This window comes from Podarcis muralis, chromosome 10 (assembly GCF_964188315.1).
Source record: "Podarcis muralis chromosome 10, rPodMur119.hap1.1, whole genome shotgun sequence".
NCBI classification, from domain to species: domain Eukaryota; kingdom Metazoa; phylum Chordata; class Lepidosauria; order Squamata; family Lacertidae; genus Podarcis; species Podarcis muralis.
Genome location: NC_135664.1, coordinates 59,809,130 through 59,828,757, shown reverse-complemented (window position 1 = coordinate 59,828,757; position 19,628 = coordinate 59,809,130). Strand labels below are relative to the sequence as shown.

The following is a 19,628-nucleotide window of genomic DNA, read 5'->3' as shown; positions in this document are numbered from 1 at the left end:
CTAGAATGGACATCCAATAAAGCTGATCAAGAAGAGCAAGGGACCTTATACAGGAGGAAATGTTCCCAAAGTTATGCTGGACCAATGCTGCTTTTCCTAAGAACACCAGCAGCAGACTTGGAGTCAAGAGACAGCCAATTAAGTGCATGGCACACTGGCATCACCCTAAAGTCTGCAAGCAACCATGTTGCAGTGTGAACTTCTTTCAGTGGAAGCCCAACATCAAGAACATGGCTTAAACTGAACCCAGAGACCCAAAAAGACATGAAGATGAAAAGCCATTGTTTTCTAGGAAGGAATGTGGCCTAGCCTATCAGATGTAAACAGATAAAGTGCTCCAAGCCACTACTACTATTATTTGAGTTTTCAAAAGTAATTCTGCCTGTAAATCTGTCCTACAAGAGAGACCATGGTCACACTCTATTCAAAGTAAAGCAAGTTTTGCCAGAAAGTAACTGAGATCCGCTATTATGAAAAGAAATTTGAATAACTAAATTCAGTATGTGCATATATTTGCTTATTTTATTTATTCTGGTTCTAATGATTATGGAAGAAAGTCCTATAAACAAAACTGAGGTATTACCCATCATCACTACCTGAAATGTTGCTCAGAGGCCTCCCCTCTCATGGTGTTTCGCTACATAGATGACACACAATCATACCACCAAATTCTAGCCCTTTACCACCAAAAAGGGCTAGAATTTTGCTTTTTTAAAAAGAGAAAGAGGAGAACCTCCATATACTGACTTTCTGTTTGCTGTTTGACTGCAGAATCATATTGAATATCATAGTAATAATGTACCAACTACACTTACTCCTATACTTAAGTGCTAATAAAACCTGGAACATGCAGTACGGTATAGATGAGGCAAATAAAACAGAGTACTGATTCCTTAAATTGGCACAGGTCTATAATGGATATCTAGTCAATTCAAAGTGAGGGTGATTTGGCAAGTACCTTGCTCCATCCACTGGCATGAGCTGATGCTTCCTGTGTCCTCTCCTTGTATTCCTTGTAAGTTACTGGTCTGTACAAATAAAACCAAAACACAAGATTTTAAAAAGCAAAGCAAAGGCAAAACAAGAAGGCATAACCTCCTTTTCAACAATTTCTGCACAGTCTTGAAATGGTAATAGTAACACAGAGAGATATGTCAATTCTAGTAATATTAGATTACAGAGTTGGTGAAATGATTTGTGCATTTTTTGTTGAATCAGCTCATGCAGACAACTGACAAAAAACTTAATACTAGAATACTACAACTGAACTCCTTCAGGAGTTGCCACCTTAGTACTACTTTTATTGTGGTCAGTGACTTCCATGGGATGGCTGCAATCAGGAAACCTGTTGAGGCACAGCCAAAACCAGAGCCAGTGGTGTCTGAGCAGGTGCTTCCACTGCAACTGCAAGGCCCAATTTCTGTGGGGATGGCTCAGCAAGATATTTGCAGCTGAGGGGGAAAACTGGGAGTCCACTTAGAGTGCACTCCCAATTGTTATTTTCAAGTCTGAATTATTCTATGTCATAAAATGTCAGGTGATTAACAGGTGGGCAAGATCTGGGTCTGGTCTGCTGACTGGATACTAAGATACAGTAACAATTCTTGCTTGCCCACCTACTGAGCATGTGACTGAATGCAATTATGGGTGCTAAAATCTGAGAGAGAGGAGAAACTCCCATTACTGTGTGTATATGTCACAATTCTATGTACACTTACCTGGAAGTAGCCCCACTAAACACTTCTAAATAAGCACAGGATCAAGCTGCTTAAACTATGTAAGAGTGATATTACCTTTAAATCACAGTTAAGCTTAAGGATGTTTTAAAAGTAAACATGCAGTATGCTGGTACATGGAGCAAAAATTGTGGTCACTTTGCTCTTCCACTGCTTCTGGGAGCTAAGTCATGGTTTGGCATAGTGCTACCTCAGAACCTCGAGATTTGTCTCTCTCCATACAAACCACAGGCTGAAACCAAATGCTTGTGATTTGTTTGGGGAAAACAAACCATGAACCAGGGTTTGGGTACAACACTAAGCCAAAACATGGTTTAGACCCCTGCAGTGCAGCAGCAGTGGGGAAGAAGTGAACTGGCCACTATTTTCACCCAGTGCATCACAGCCTAAAGTGACAGGTTAACCAGCTCATCCCAGTGATTGGCAAGTTTCCATATGTATATATATCTTTACCTCTAACATGCAGGTGGAGCACTGAAGTGAAATTTTTAGTCCTACATAGGACTAAATTGTTCCAGCACTGGCCCCATGTTATGCTACTGGATATATTTCCTTCTGATTGACCTTTGTATGTTGTTTTTCAACAAACAGAACACTCCATGCTTAGCAGGTTTTTTCCCTAATCCGCATTTTCCTACTTCTTTCATGAGGATGTCCTGAGCAAGGGTTAAATGCATTTATTGAGTCTAGCTTAAGGACAGCTGGTCTGCTACATCTGTCTACTGTACTCAGTACACAAGGACTGGAAACCTTCATATCACCATGTCTACAATATAAATGACTTACAGTTTCAATAGAAGACTATATTGCAGATTTTTGAAAGCATCTACATGTTCACAGACAACCACGTGTAGGACAATTAAATAACTTTCCCATATCATTTGGTATAGATTTTGATCAATCTGCTAGATAATTAAATTTACCAAATACAGAAGCTTCCACTTGTGCTGCAATTTCCGAACTCAAAGATCTTAAAATGAATCAAAACATCAGCGATGAGCTGTGTGTGTAGAACAGCCATCACAAATCTAGCTCCAGAGACAGGCTTTTCACTCACCAGCAGTAACCAAGAACAAACCTTGGTTACAACCCCCAGTTTGTTTGGAAAGAAACAAACCACAAGCCCAGGTTCAGACATCACAAGGTGCCAGACTCTGGCTCATTTCACAGCAGTATGTGCATTATAGTTATCTGGGAGCGAATCCTAGCTAAAAAGCAAAGTATAAACATAGTAAAATAGTGGCCTGGGAGTTAGGCATTTTGATCCTTTTCACAATTGTTTTCTAATCTTTGAGACTTCCTTCTATCTCAATACTGCACATATAAGGCAATGTATAATTAAGAATCTATAACCCATTCATTCAAAATAGCATCTAAAAGCCAACCTAACACAAATTACATTTAAGGCACAACTCCCAAATTCAGCACATTTCAACAAATTGCTCTAAGGAAATGAAACACTTTCAGCTGACAACAAAAACTTTATATTAAAGGCATCAGCTTGATCTTGGGAGGGAGCTGAAAACAAAAGCTGAAAACAATGCTGAAAACAAAAGCTTTCATACAACTTTAATTGAAGTCTCCATCTTTCTCCAAGCTCTTGGGAACCAGTACAGTGGTACCTCAGGTTAAGTACTTAATTTGTTCCGGAGGTCCGTTCTTAACCTGAAACTGTTCTTATCCTGAAGCACCACTTTAGCTAATGGGGCCTCCTGCTGCCGCCGCGCTGCAGGAACACGATTTCTGTTCTTATCCTGAAGCAAAGTTATTAACCTGAAGCACTATTTCTGGGTTAGCGGAGTCTGTAACCTGAAGCGTACATAACCCAAGGTACCACTGTAAGTCATCTGTGGAAGTAGGTATGCATATAGCAAAAGCTATGCAATATAATAATTTAATAATTTATTATTTATCCCCACCCATCTGGCTGGGTTTCCCCAGCCACTCCCTGCATGCTGAGTAAAGATGGCTGGGAGACAGAAGTTCATGGCAGGTCTCCCTTCTCTAAGAGGAAGAGTCAGAGGAGGGTTTAAAGGAATTTAGATGAGAAAAAATATATTATTATTATTAATTATTATTATTATTATTATTATTATTATTATTATTATTATTATTATTATTATTTCAATGGGGAATACAACAGAATGGGCCAAGAGAGAAAAACTATTAGCACAAATAAGTGAAGTTAGTAAAAACGACCAGTGAGGAGGGATGAAAACAGCTGGCAGGTTTCAGAGCGGGGGGCGGGGAATAAGATCTAACAAGGAGAAATGACAAGATGGATAAAAATACTATAGAGACACATGCAAGGGTGGGAGAGGAAAATATAAAGGAAAAAGCCTTCTCCACTTAGAACCTCTGCCTCAGCAAATTCTTCCTAACTTGGGGGTCTGTCACAATACCTCAAGATCAAACATCTGTACTTAAGCTTGAGGAAAGCTGAGCTGTGGAAATCCTTGCCACAAGAAAAATACAGTGGGAAAGAATTTTGTAATTTCCAAATATGTATTAGATATCTGTAGAAGGTGATGCCAGTAATTGCTTGCTGGTTATTCCAAACTCTGCCTCCATCTATCACCAAGTTGTGACTGGCTCTGCCTCTGCACCATCTTTTTTGACTGGTGAGGCTCAGTAATTTTCACCCATGTCAAGTGGGCCCCGTGGGGAGAAATTTGAGAACCCCTGATTTAGGCAAAGCAATCTTAAAGTGTTCCTGTGATTTTCTGTATCTTAACTTAAAATGAACAAAGCCTGGTACTGGTAGAGATGTGTAATGAAGTCAAATTTATACCAAATGTTTGTGACAGTTTTAGAAAAATAATTCAAGGAACTGCTTGTATACAGAATCTCAGTACCTTTCAATATTGACTTATGTAAGAAGGGCTTATAAATACTGGCAAAAAGCTCTGTTTCCCTTTTTTGCTCTACAACTGCTTTTCTGAATGGTATGGACTGTCTACACAAGGAGAACTGTCATTAACATGAGTGGTTCAACTTTCAGATCAGGCATAGTAGAATATAGAAAGTTTTCTATTGTGTTTTATTTTCAAACTATTAAAAAGTTGCTTTTCAGACCTGAACTTCTATACATTGCCACTACATGCAGCAGAGTGAGGTAAAAAGTGCTGGCTGTAATCAATATGGCAAAATCCTATGCAGCTTTACAATAGACAGGAACTGCCAAATTTATTAAGCTATTGTGGAATCAATTATCTTATCCCTCTGACACTTGTATTACTAACATAATCAAATGTCAGTACTTTTGTTTTATAATATACCAGCTCTACATATTCATTTGGAATAATTCAATGAAATGACCTACTCCCTATCTCATGTCAACATTGAGGGTCTACCCTGCTATATGGAAAAAAAAGCAGACTGACTTACATGAAACACGTGTCTGTGCTACCTCAACGCAATTTCTCTATTACTTCCTACTTGTCCCTCTTATTAAAGGCCAGAAGCGTTCCCACTATGAGAATGGGGAAGTAGTTCCAATAGCAGAAGTGCACCCAATATATGTTTGGCAACATCTGGGGTACCTAAAATATAGAGATATCAGTATTAGCCCCATGGCATTGTAGTACAGCATCCAGATTTTAAACACTTAGGAGGAAGGACTCTACCCTGACTACTGTCTAATAAGGAAAACATTCGGGCATTTACAGCTATCAGAATAAGCAGTGGCTTTGAAGGAAGTTGTTTTCATTGTAGTGTACTGATGTTTGTAAGTTTAAATGATGGGAAATTGTTAGCTCACTTCATATCAAGTGCATAATTAAGGAAGGAAAGTGAATCAGGTTTAGAAATAGTTGTGCCAAAATATAGTCACATAATCAATATTACTGTATTTGTGAGAATTTTAAGAGCAAGTACCTTCCCTGCTGAGCAAAGCAAATGAGAACTCACTTGCTAAGTAGGGTCTCTAATGCCTTTTGAAGAGGTTCTTTCAATTCTTGGAATACTTTCTCTCCCAGATGAGCTAAGCAATCTTCTATTGAAGTCTCTGGGTTGGCAGGACTGAATACGGGAGATGTGTGGCAGTCAAAGCCTGTGCTGGTAAAAGCTGAAATAAAAAAAAGAGAGAGATTCCATACTGTTAGTGAGATTGAAATAGTAAGTCATACTTGGAGCAGATCCACTGAAACCAATTGACTAACTTAATCAGTCATGACTAACTTAAGTCAACTGATTTCACTGGTGGGACAGAAAATATAAAACAAACATTTCTAAGGTAGAATTTGCACTTAAGCATACAGAACCAATAAAAATAACTATTCTGTAATTTTGCACGAACATAATTATGTCTCATCTAAGGCAGCTATTGCAAAAATAAAATAAAACTTCAATAGCAATCTTACTTGAAGTTGGAACTGTGTATTTATTACATTAGGTTATAATACATCTTTCTGAAGAACCTGCACTAATCTTTGACTGCATTTTCCCTTTGAAAATACAGCTGTTTTCACTTACAGTTTGAAATGTGTATTACAATGGCTACAATGTAACACATAATTATCAAAAACATGAATTAATATTCCCTCTGAAAATATGGTTGTAGGAAAATTATAATTCTTGGGACATAACAACATAAGCAACCAAGTAAATAAGTCCACCAACTTGCACAGACCTTCCAAAATTTCTTCATCAAGACGTTTCAATTCCTCCTCAATTTCTGCTTTAACTTTCTCCAGGACTTCCTTATCTAAAGCTTGTGAGGCCGCAGATGGATCAGTCACTGAAACAAGCAAAAAAGTTCAGCTAAAAAGGTAGATTCTTAGGATATGCATATAATGGCAGAAGAGCGACAAATATTCATCAATTACAAACACTTGCAGTTCTATCAAAGCAAAAGAACTTCAGTTCACTATAAAAATAAGTAGGAATTAGTGTTTATGGCACAAGAGCATCCAGGTCAATTTCTCACACAACAAATCATTTCTAGTGAGGAAAAAATTCCCTAAGAAAAATAAACAAGGTTGCAATCCCATGTGCATTTAGCTAAGGCCCCCTCAGCATGGCAAATGAAAAGGGATTACAGAGTTGTGTTCAATGGGACTTACTTCTAAATAGACATGTATATTAGTGCTATAAATTTTATTTATGAAATTGGAAGAAATTTAATAAAGAAAATGATTTTTCCCAACAAATATATGACATGCCAAATTGATGAAGTTCTAATCACCGCAGCAGTATAAATTGCTGAGTGTGTTTCAACAGAAAGGCAGAAACATCCAAACATTAGTGATCCAGCATTACAAAACGTTAACACAGTCTCCTTGAAATGTAAGAATCTACTTTGTTCTAAACAGTAAAATCTGTTGAAAGAAAGCTGTCTTCTAATTCTGGAGATGTTTTCCTATACTTAGTGGCCTTGTTTGCATTTAACTATGGTTTAAACATGAATTTGTGTCCCCCGCCATGCAGGTCCCCACATGACTCCCCCACCCACCATATGATGCCTGAATGGCTCAAACAAGCCATAGTATGGTTTGATATAGGATTCAAACCTAGGCCATGTTCTGTTTCAAACATACTACAAGAAGTAAGCCAGAAATAAACCAAAGTTACCACATGGTTTGCTTGAAGAAATGATTAAAGCAAGGTTTAAGGTAAACTGTGGCTTATTTTAATGTCCACACCATGCAAAAATGTTTGCAGGCCATTTGTTTAATTATTTCAGAACTCCACTTTAAGTTAATACATGAAAAATGTTTTTCTTTCATTTTTATGGATGCTGGAGTTTTTGCTACCAGACTCACAAAACAAATAGTTTAATCAGACAAATAAAACTGTATGCACTCACTCTCTCTTCACTAGAGAAACCCAGATACTTAAATGTCCTTACTTGAAAACCATATTCTTCTAACAGATTTTAATATTGATATTATGGAATTTAGATGGCCTCTAATGAGCTTCTCTTCCCATTTCCAGAAATGATTTTGTGGAATGTGACAGGAGAATTAGTATAGCACACACGCTACCACAGGGACAGATTCACTTGCTCAATTTATATGCCAAGAGTCAACTAAACTGACAAATCATGTGATGCTTAAGAGCCAAACTTCCGGGGCAACACATCCCTTCTCCCCGCTCCTATAAGTATATCATGCCAATATATTTGTCCTTCAAGAAGAAATACATTTCCCCCTGCAAATGTAAGTTTTCTAACAGCCACATCTCATTTTACCCACTTGAAATTTTTTATTCCATTAACTCTTTTTGACACAGTTTTAGAAATGTTACTCCCCTCTTCCTACAAAAATGGAGATGGAAAATTGAGAAATAAAAATTGCTGACTGCTCTCCAGGGCACTTAATTAGTTGCTGCTAGGGAGAGGAACTTGGTTACAACTCAAACAATGACAGCAGTGGCAAGAGCAGTAAGTAGAATCAATTCTATTCCCCTTTAAGTTATACCACACTTATCTGATCACATCAACTTGCAATTCCTGCTGTACTTGCACAAACAATGTATGAAAAAGCATAAACACCCCCATGAACAACCACCAAAATGTCCTGTGTCCAAATGATGATATAGGATGGGATGAGACAAGAAATGATTCCTAGGTGTTGTTAGTGATGTGCCTCTGGAGTTCTGACCTGGAGGTAAGTAGGCTTCTATCAGAAGTACCACAATTATAAAATCACATTAAAGAAAGAGTTTTGTCTGGAAAGCAGAGAAACTTACTTTGACAGTTTAACTAGTTGTATAATACCTCCCATCAGGAAAGACTGAATTACAGTTACATAAAAAAAACCTCAAATCTAGACTTCTCAGTTAAGGCTTGCCCTGCCCAAATGAGAAGGAATCCATTGAGAAGAGCACCTGTTTCCCACAGAACTTGAGTGATGGTGATCATACATGGCAAGCTGTCATACTTGATAAGAAACCATGCTGAAAAAATGACAAGGAATTTCAATCCTTTAAAGTACACAGGAGTACTATTTAGATACCTAATGTTGTATCCTCAGTGCTTTCACATTCAACCATTCAGTACTGCTAATGAATAAAAAACAGCCACTATTCAGAGGCTCTAAAGGAGACAATACAGCAAATATTAACTGATTTTGATACTGACTTGACAGACAACAACCGGAAACCTGTCTAATTCCCGACACTATTTAACTAAGTTATTCATAAGTAGAAAAGTAATTTTATCCTTCTCTTTATTTCCGCAGCTCTTTGTAAATAATCAGAAGAAAACAATTTAAATGTCTGCCCCTTCCAGAGAAACAAAGCACAATATATTGTTCTCAACTGATGATTTCTGGCTGGTCCAAAAGCAATACTGCCAGACTGTACAGGAAGCAAAATTCAGCTGTACTTTGTGGGCAGGGAAGGGAAGACATTGATGGTTTCTCAGAAGAGTTCTCCTAAGCTCCATGGACTGCAAATTACTGTATTCTTGTTATTAGTGGTTCTGACAAGTACATTACGGGAAGGTATCTCAGTGGTAATCTGTAAAACAATGTGCCCCATTTCAACGGTATACAGTACTGTGAAGAAAGCACAAAAGAGAATCATTTTCCTCTTATAGGATGGTAGTGCATACTAATTTAAATAAAATATTTTCTTTACTAGATATAATATTGAATTGGAATAATACTGAATTTCCAGTGGTAATACAAAATCCCTTAATAGAACCGGGGAGTTCAAAACAAAGGCCATTACAATCAAGAACCCAAAACTGAATCCAGATTGAGACAAGATGTTGATGATTGGAGATCTAAGGAACACTGGCTTTTGCCAGCCCAAATCACACACTGCATCTGAAGAATCAGGTTCACAATTCGATAGTACTCCTAAATTACCGTATTTTTCACCCTATAGGACGCACTTTTTCCTCTCCAGGCTTCAGGAAGCTATCCGCAAGCCTTGCAAGCCCGGCGGGAGTTCCCGCGGGCTCGCAAGGCTTGCGGGCAGCAGCCTGCAGCCCACAAGCTCGGGGGACAGTGGGAGGCGGAGCGCCGCCATCCCGCTGTTCCCCGACCTGGTTTGGATTCCCCGACCTGGTTTGGGGGGGGAAATAAAGGGGGGGGATTCCTTTATTTCCCCCCAAAAAAACTAGGTGCATCCTATGGGCCGGTGCGCCCTATGGGACGAAAAATACGGTAATATTGCCTTGCTCCCCTATGACTTTGTCAAAAAATCAAAGCGGATGCCAAAATGAATGAATGTTTTGAGAGGCAACTGAAACAATGGGGGGAGGGGAGGAACTGGCTATAAAGTGGATGTAATCGGTGCTGTATACAGTGGAACCTGGTTGTCAAACATAATCCATTCCAGAAGACTGTTGGACTTCCAAAACATTTGACAACTGAGGCTCAATGGGCTGTCGGAGAATTCAACTGAAAAAATAGAGAAACGAGCCTTGGCAGCCATTCGACTTCCGAGGTGCGTTCGAAAACGGAAGCATTCACTTCCAGGTTTTTGGTGTTTGGCTTCTGAAATGTTTGGCAGCCGAGATGTTTGAAAACCGAGGTTTGACTGTATTTGTAAAAGGTTAGAGAGGGAAAATATCTTTTATCAAATTGAAGATGCAGAAAATCAACACTTGAACATTGAATTGGCAATGTTATAGTTACCTCAGAGAAACCTACTTATGTTTCAATTGCAGCCATTTCTTTGTGGTGCTGACTAGGGCAAACCTACTGTTCAAGCTAAGCTGTTTTTCCCCACTGAATCAAAAACGCCCGGAGAATTTTATTACAGGGCAGAATGCAAATACCAACAAGACATAAGCGATAACTGTGAGGCGGCAGGTAAGCAACAAGCTCTCTGTGCTGCTTCTGCCACTGTTTGTTGACAGTTAATGGTAGAAGTTCTTCCAGCCTCAAAAAATACACATAGATCTCCTACACACAGAACTTGGGGACACAACTCAGAGAAAAAGAGAAAGGGTAGGCAATGACTTTATTCTGCTGGCCCACTTGTTTATAAATTGGCAGGCAAGCATATGTTACCATAAACCTCATAAGTTCTAAACCTTAATTAAAATATTGAACAGAATGATATAAAAAGTGAACCAATTGACAATTAAAGAGCAAATAGATGCAAGTTATTTGGAGGGAATACTGAAATGATCCTAGCATTTATATAGGAATCAGATTCCATTGAAAAAGTTATAATATCAAGAGTTTTCACACAGAAGTAATAGATCAATTATATAGTAGTGTACAGTGGTACCTCGGGTTACATACGCTTCAGGTTACATACGCTTCAGGTTGCAGACTCCGCTAACTCAGAAATAGTACCTTGGGTTAAGAACTTTGCTTCAGGATGAGAACAGAAATCATGCTCCAGTGGCGCGGCAGCAGTGGGAGGCCCCATTGGTTAAAGTGGTGCTTCAGGTTAAGAACAGTTTCAGGTTAAGAACGGACCTCCGGAATGAATTAAGTACGTAACCAGAGGTACCACTGTATATAAAAAGCTAATACTTGGGACAAAGCTGGAAAAAGCTCTGGAAATTATTTTCCAGATCAAAATAGTAGCTAAAAATATGCTGAAGTTTAGTATTACTTGAAAATAAATTACTTGTATAATTTATTTTCTATTGTTAAAAGCCAATTCTTGCTTTTACTGCAACCTACTTGATAAGTTAAGTGTGACCTGTGGACTTAACTACACTTATTTTGAGGATCAAAGACCAGTCTGAATGCGCATGAATTGTATCATACTAATCAGATTATTCAGAAAAGTTAAATACACTGAAATAAAAACAATATAATTTAATAAGTTAAAAACTTGTGTAAAAACTGTGTTATTTCATTATTCTCCAGAGCATGTTGTGTTTTTGGTGTGTTATTTTATCATTTGACAAAAAACCCCAAAACCCCTCATGTGCATTCACATTTTTAAATATTAAAAATACATAATACCAAATTGTATACAAGAGTATTGCATACAAGAGTAGAATGAAAGCATTACCTTGAGTTGGCAGAGAGAGCTGTTCCTGAGGCTTTTCTTGTGACAAGAGACCCAAATAGCTGAGGACAACATATTTTGTTTCATAGTGAAAACCTACAGGCACAGTAGTAGAAGATGCCATTTGGTTGGCTTCCAATGCCCCACAGGATTATGAGCTATGTAATTTTCTCTGTTTAAGATCTGAAAAATTAAGAATCAAAATGAAATAATGTAATTAGAATCATATTCAGATTATGTACACACATGCAAGACAGACAAAATACAAAATGCAATTGTGCCAGAACTTATCAGCACCGGCCAGACAGAGCATCATTTGAGAGGGTACATAGGTGGCAGGTTAAATCCACATCTCTTCCTCCCACTGAAAGTAGCCCATTGGCAAGTTGCTTTTCAAACATTCCTATGGTATGTCAAACAGCAGTTGAACAATCTACGGAAACACATAGCAGGTGAAATAAATATTCTACTTCTTCCCCAGAGAGAAAGAAGAGGAAGATCCAGAACACTGCTACATAACTGTACTGTATTCAAAATTACTAAGGTTCAGAAAGAATTATATCAGTAGTTCTTTTGAAAGTTTATGCACATTTCTGCAGGTTTATTTGATCATAGCAGAACTGAATTAATTCTGGTTGAATTCCCACAATGTCCTTAATTCAGTGACACTACTTTGGACTCACTGAGGGAAATTTAAATAGTAGTTCCCAGACCATTTTTTAAAGAGATGTTTCAGAATTCAATGACAAATTAAAATGTGACTTCCCTATTTTGTCATGTCAAATGCTCTTCAGAGACACTACTTGAAAACAATTGTTCAGATGCAGTCATCACTGCCATATCCTGTAGTGTAAAATCTAACAGATATAATTCATTCAGCCTTTCTATAAGGAAAAGGTAAAGCTGTTTACTGGGCAGCATCAGTTTCTAACATTTAGAATTAATTCATTTTTGTAAGTAGAACACTACCACTTTTAGACAACTCAGGAAGCCTCACCTCTTTTCATATTATTTAGTATACCTGGAATCCTTTGCAGGCTATTTCCCATGCTTGAAGCCCTTGCTGCGTAATTTTTTTAATAGCTATGAATCATGTTAAAAATAGCAAGGAAAAGATTGGGGGGGGGGGAATATTACTGTAGTTATGAAACAAATGTAACACCTTTTGTGGCAAAATGCTGTCAACTCCTACTGTATGCCCCACTATACAGTGCTACCTCAGGTTACATACACTTCAGGTTACAGACTCCGCTAATCCAGAAATAGTACCTCAGGTTAAGAACTTTGCTTCAGGATGAGAACAGAAATCATGTGGCGGCAGCGGGAGGCCCCATTAGCTAAAGTGGTGCTTCAGGTTAAGAACAGTTTCAGGTTAAGAACAGACCTCCAGAATGAATTAAGTTCTTAACCTGAGGTACCACTGTAATACTACTTCTGGGATGGAAGAACAGAATTACAGTAGATGTGGCAATGGGACTTGCCAATAGGCTACTTTCAGTGGCAGGAGGAGATAAGAATGTAGTCTGCCACCTATGTGCCCTCTTAAATGTTGCTCTGGCCAGGGCTGATAAGAAAACGGAAATGTAGTAAAACACAGTCAGTGTATATTCTGCAAAGTGCAAGAAAAAATCATAATGTTCAAAACAAGTTAATATACCCTTGAACTGGAAGAAACAAGCACCTAAAATGTGTTTCTGGTACCTAAGAATTTGCAAGAGCCACAATAGGATAGTATCTGAAATAGAATCAACTAAAATGTGATGAAGTAGTGACACTTTTCACATTTTAAATCCAAATAAAGATATTTTTCAACTGTGGCTTTTGGATTTCTGCTAAAAGATCAACAGGTATCTATGCTTTTAAGAAGAATTTGCATTATATGTTCAGCCCTGACCTTAGACAAAGCAATTAAGATTGCTACCTCCCCATTTCAACCATGGAATCCATTCCAAGACATTGAAGTTAACTAAGTAAAATTTACAATATATAAGTGAATTTATGGGCAGCATCTCCTTGCATACCACATCAAACACTAAAATCTTTCATTATCCATTTGACTTTGAGCTGCTTGGAAAAATCGAGTCAGTCAGATGGGTATCTCCAGATGCTTCGAGTGATCCTAATCCACAAATGGATTACATATCAATTATACAGAAAAGCAATGGTTAACAATGAATAAACAGTTATAATCCTCTTATAAAAAGCGCTTTGCTATGTTTGCACTTACCACAAAAATATTTCAACCCCAAAAGAGTAACCATGTTAGTCTGTGATAGCAAAAGAAACTAAGAGTCTTGTGGCATCTTAAAGACTAGCAAATTTATGAAGGCAAAAGCTTTCATAGGCTACAGTTCACTCCATCGGATACATGGAATGTTTTTCCAAGTTGGCAGGTGTAATAAACATGGGTGTACTTGCTAACTTGGGATAGCATTCCATGCATCTGATGAAGTGGACTGTAGTTCTCAAAAGTTTATACCATAAACAAGTTTGTTGGTCTTTAAAGAGCCACAAGACTTTATTGTTTCATAAGAATTAAATCTGCCATGAAGCTCACTGAATAATCTTCAGCCAGTCTGTCTCTCAGACTGACCTACTGCACAGGGTTGTTGTATGGATTAAAAAAAGAGAACCATGTATGCCACTTAGGCTCCTTGGAAGAAAGGTGGAACACAAATGTAATAAAAAAAATTGTATAAATATGTAATATGCAATTGCTTCAAAACTGTGATACTCTTAAGACTGTTTACATTTCACCATATAATTTGGTAGATGTATAATTTGATTCAATTGGAGTCAAGCACTGCTACTTACACTTTTAATGCTTTTTTATTGTCTAGAATATGAAGGCTTATCAGAGACCCTGAAGCATTATGCAAGACTTCAGTGTCCTAAGACACAGCTTTGAAGTCTATTCTGTTTCACAATTAGGCAGAATATAAATCATCCAAATCATTCACCATAATTTTAAAAAGTCGCAATAGCAAACTTCGTTTGCAACAAGTTGCCCCCTTTTGTGTACCTGTCACTGACATGGTTCACAATCCGGGTTCAATCCTCAATTCCAGGTGGGGCAGGGAGTGACCCCAGTCTGAAATCTGGAAATGCTTCTGCTAGTCAATGTAGACAATAGCAAGCTTGAAGGCTCAATGGCCTGACTCAGTATAAGGCAGTTTCCTACATTCCTAATATGAAAAAGCAGTGTTCTCAAAGTGTGTTTGATACCTGGGATGCCTGGGATAGCTAAGTTGGTAGAGCACGAGACTCTTAATCTTGGGGTTGTGGGTTTGAGCCCCCGTTGGGCAAAAGATTGCTTCACTGCAGAGAGTAGGACTACATGACCCTCATAGTCCCTTCCAACTCTACAATTCTCTGGTGCAAAGAAATAAACCACAAGCCTGGATTTAGATGACAAGCCAGATCATGCCTTGTTTCCTGCCAGTGTGCAAGCAGTAGGAGCAGGGAGGGAACAAAGCTCTTGCTACTTCAGTAGCATGTGCTATCATACTGCTCCTCCACATTCAACAACAGCAGTTAAACTATGGTTCAGTCTGATGTGCAAAGAAGGCCAGTTCTCATCCAATTGAGTCTTCCAATCCAGAACTAAACCACCATGATAGCTATATAGCCTTGTGGCTTAACATGACTTGCACACTTGACATTAGATTACAAAGTTAGTTTGGTTAGGTGAGCTTTGAGCTTGTTGGGAATTTTCCACAAGGATATGTATATATTGAAAACGCCTATTTCAAAGACAACTTGTCTGCATTGCATATCTAGCCCACCCCCCAGTGCAGTTCACCTTCCAAATTTTATTTCATTTTAAAGCTTTACCTCTGCACATTAGATACCAGGGGAAAATTATAAGCAGAAGTTTGTAAAATACTATCCATGTTTACTGGCAACATTGTAGTAACTGACATTCAAGAATTACCTCATTTATCTATGAACATCTGGTTCTGTGGAATTTTGAAAATTGAAGTGTATCTATCATAGTTGCACCATTTTCTCAAAAGACTGAAACAGTGGGGTGGGGTGGGGTGGTGGAACAAAAGCCTTAGTACTTTATCTGAGCTGTGGTTTTAGTTTAACTTTATACTGCCACAATCTTCTATAAACAAGAGACGCTTTCAATGGATTTAACTGAATTATCTCCCACGAAGGTATCATGTTTTCCATACTTTGAACTCTCCTTTCCATACATCTAACCCACATCAATTCAATAATGTATCCATGTGCCGTGAAAGTACATTTCTTAATATGAGCAATTAAAATGTTAAAGAGTAAAAGTCATATTTTCAAAGTCTCCTTCACAAATGTAAAGTAAGCAGAAAGACTGAGCAAACCTCAAGATAACTACAATGATGAGCAATGTTAGAAGCACACCTAGCTAGATATGTGTGTTTTTTTATAAAAAAAATCAAAGCAAGATGTTGATCAACAATATCCATCCAAAAGAAATGTGCCACAACAGTACATATAAGCAAACATACCAATGAAAGATTATATCACTTTTCAGAAAGTTTCAGCAACTGCAGACAACTCTGGAGTTCTAAGCAGGTACTGTACTGTACTTCTGAATGTGAAGGTTTGCCAGCTCACAAACAACAGCAGTAGACAGTACATAGGGCCAGGGTTTAAGCACAGCCTTCTCTTGTAAGGATAAATTTGAAAGAGCACCAAGCATCGGTGCTGCCTTCCCTCCTCCCATCATCACACCCATGCGAAGAACGCCATTCTTACCAACTGTTGAGGAAATGCAGCTGTAAAGCAGGGAGATGCTAACGAGAAGAAAAAGCAGCACAAGTGCACGCAAGCACGAGCACGTTCACACACCCCTCCTCCAGCAGCAGCAGCAGCAGCAATCAGCAGCAGCTCTCTCTGGGAGCAGAAGAGATCTGGCAGCTGACAGGGCACACCATTGTCAACAACGCTGACCCTGCTCAGTCCCCGGGAGGAGGGGCCTGTCCTTCAACCGCTTCAAACAGAGGGGAGATAACTAGGATTTTACGCCACGCATTGGGGGGCGGGCGCTCCTACTGACCGACAATAGCCAACCTACATTTTAATAACTATTTAAAAGAGGGGGGTGGGGAGAGGGCTGGCACTGCATTCCCTGACCACCTTATTAAAAACTAGAGAACGACGGGAAAGAACATGGGGAGAAACAACCCACACCACACACACAACAAACACAACATGCAACACTCCCCCCCCCACCTCAGCCGGTTCCCCCCCTTTCCTTGACGGGGGGAGGAGGGGGAATTAGTTTGCCCTTCAAAAGAAAAACCGCCCGAAGACGCAAGTGCCGGGAAAAGTCCCGCCTTTCACGCACGTGAACCGTGGATAAGGGACGCGGGTGAGGAGACGAGAGGCCATGAGGGAAACACCAACCTCAAGTAGCGGGGTGGGGAGCCTATGAAGAAGGCTCTACACAGGACGAGGGTGGGGTGGGCAGAAACCACCACAGTGAATATTTTGAGTGTGTTTTAAAGGAGAAGCCAGGCGGCGGTAGGGAAGGGGTGGAAGAAGCGACCGCCTCCCCACCCACCTCCTAAGGGGCTGCCGCCAACCGCCCGGAGCGCGCGCCCAAAGCAGGTCGCCCAACCGCCCACACCGTGACCTCGCGCGCGAGGAGACCGAGGCGCTCGGCTCTTCCCCCCTCCGCCCCGCCCCTCCGGAGTGTGTTTTTGTTTTGCTTACCCGAGTCTCACGAGGACGGCCGGGAAGAGCGCTGGGTCAAAGCCAAGAGGAATATGTCCGTGCCGCGGGGCCGCGTTAGGATATATACATGCACGCGCTTGGATGAAGGTTTATATATGTATATATGCGTGTTTGTGCATATGTAGGTATATGCGTGCGTGTGTGTGTGTGCGCGCGCGCGCGCGCGCAACGCTTTTCCAGTCAGCCCTTAAATGAAAGCCTCCATCGCCGCCATGATAGAGGAGGGCAAAAAAAAAAAGAGCAGCGGCTGTCGGAGGCCCGCCTCAAACGCTACGGGCGTCGTGACGCCATCGCGACGAAACGGCGCCTGTGCGTGCTCGTTCGCTCCCAGCTCGGCCGCCTGTGCGGTCGCCGAGGCCTTTGAGATAGGAAAAAGGGTAGAGCGGTACACAGCCTGGACTTCCGGTCAAAAAGCGAACTGTAGCAAACTCAATACAGTATACGATTTTCACTGGCAAGAACGAGCTGATTTGATGCTTCTAGGATCTACTTCAATAGAAACCGCCCACCCCTCAAGTCCACCTGCTGGAGCCAGGTGCAAATAGTGGCTGAGGCGGTGGCGCTGTGGGTTAAACCACAGAGCCTAGGGCTTGCCGATCAGGCTGGCAGTTCAAATCCCCGTGACGGGGTGAGCTCCCGTTGTTCGGTCCCTGCTCCCACCAACCTAGCAGATCAAAAGCACACCAGTGCAAGTACATAAATAGGTACCACTCCGGCGGGAAGGTAAACGGCATTTCCGTGCACTGCTCCGGTTTGCCAGAAGCGGCTTAGTCATGCTGGCCACATGACCTGGAAGCTCTATGCCGGCTCCCTCGGCCAGTAAAGAGAGATGAGCGCCGCAACCCCAGAGTCATCCGCAACTGGACCTAATGGTCAGGGGTCCCTTTACCTTTACCTAAGCTTTAGCATAATTTGGCCCAGCCTGTTTTCTTTGTGTTTAATTCCCTTCAGGCCTCATTGCTTACTTGTCTTTGTGCCTACACTGTTGATGATTGCTAACCGAAGATTGAATTAATTACTTTTTAATTAATAATAGGTCCACACATTCTTGAATTTACAGAGAGGCCTTGCACCAGTTACTTATCTCTCAGCATTAGATTCTAATCAGTAACAGAATAATAACTAGTTATTTCAACAAGTAAAGGAGGCCATACTGATCCATAAGAAAATAGCCAAGATCCATGGTCAGACATTACTTTTGTTAGGACCACTCAAAACGTCACAAAACAGCAAGCAAGCTTCTGAATAAGTCTTCATTTGGATGGAGGCTGAGCAATAGGGTTTGGGAGAGCTACCTTGTTGCTGAAGCTACAAAGTCTACATCCACTCAGTCTTAAAATGTAGTGTGTGTAGGCGGAGATAGCAGACTTAATACAATTAGGCTCTTAAGACACTATGCCGGTTTCATGTTACAGCTTGAGCTGCTGAGACAAGGAAAAAGACACATTGACTGACCCAACCCCTATTCCCATTTCTAGCCTAACCTCCTGTAATAGTGTTTCAGGGAGCAGACATAGAACTTAGGAACTGGATCTGCAAATAATAATAATAATAATAATTTTATTTTTATCCCGCCCTCCCCAGCTGAAGCCAGGCTCAGAGCGGCTAACAACAGTAAAATAATACAGCATTCTAAAATCAATTCATTATAAAATAATTTCAAATCAAATTGTTTCAACCATTGGGCTAGAGTTCTGTGAAGAAATTACCAAAGGCTGTGCCTTGGCCAAAGGCCTGGTGGAACAGCTCTGTCTTGCAGGCCCTGTGGAAAGATGTCAGGTCCCACAAGGCCCTAGTCTCTTGTGACAGAGCGTTTCACCATATCAGAGCCCCAGCCGAAAAAGCCCTGGCTCTGGTTGAGGCCAGCCTAACCTCTCTGTGGCCCGGGACCTCCAAGATGTTTTTGTTTGCAGACCGTAAGGTCCTCCGTGGGACATACCAGGAGAGGTGGTCCCGTAGGTACGAGAGTCCTAAGCCGTATAGGGCTTTAAAGGTTAAAATTACGTGCTCAACCTAGGAATATGTTTTCCAAACCAGAACTGCAATCTGAATTGCTTCACTTGAAAATCTACTCCTGGTTTTCTTTCAGCAGCCTAATTAAGGAGTAAGCTCTTGCTGTTGCTGAAACATTTAGGAATTAGAAACATTTGCTGGTCTACTGCAAATAATTCAGAGACCCATAAACAGAGTTCCACCCTACTTTTAAGCACTGTCAGACTCATCCCTGCCCTCAACTGCTGC

General features: G+C 40.2%; 1 protein-coding gene across 8 annotated transcripts in view; it reads right to left on the bottom strand.

Annotated features, from left to right (window-relative positions):
- The window catches only part of BCL2L13 (BCL2 like 13), a 34,797-nt gene extending 17,184 nt beyond the window's left edge, over positions 1-17,613 (bottom strand). For 2 of the 8 annotated variants that reach the window (XR_013394425.1, XM_028747672.2), the window contains exons 1-5: positions 17,367-17,606; positions 11,667-11,846; positions 6,367-6,474; positions 5,646-5,802; positions 959-1,028 (exon numbers count right to left, since the gene is read on the bottom strand). Coding sequence is in view for 5 of the 8 variants with exons in the window: in XM_028747672.2 (XP_028603505.2) it covers positions 959-1,028; positions 5,646-5,802; positions 6,367-6,474; positions 11,667-11,787 (456 nt within the window). In the remaining 3 variants the exon portion in view is untranslated. The other 6 variants (XR_003708708.2, XR_003708709.2, XM_077935194.1 and 3 more) reach the window with 6 other exon arrangements.
- Positions 17,614-19,628: the final 2,015 nt, after the last annotated feature.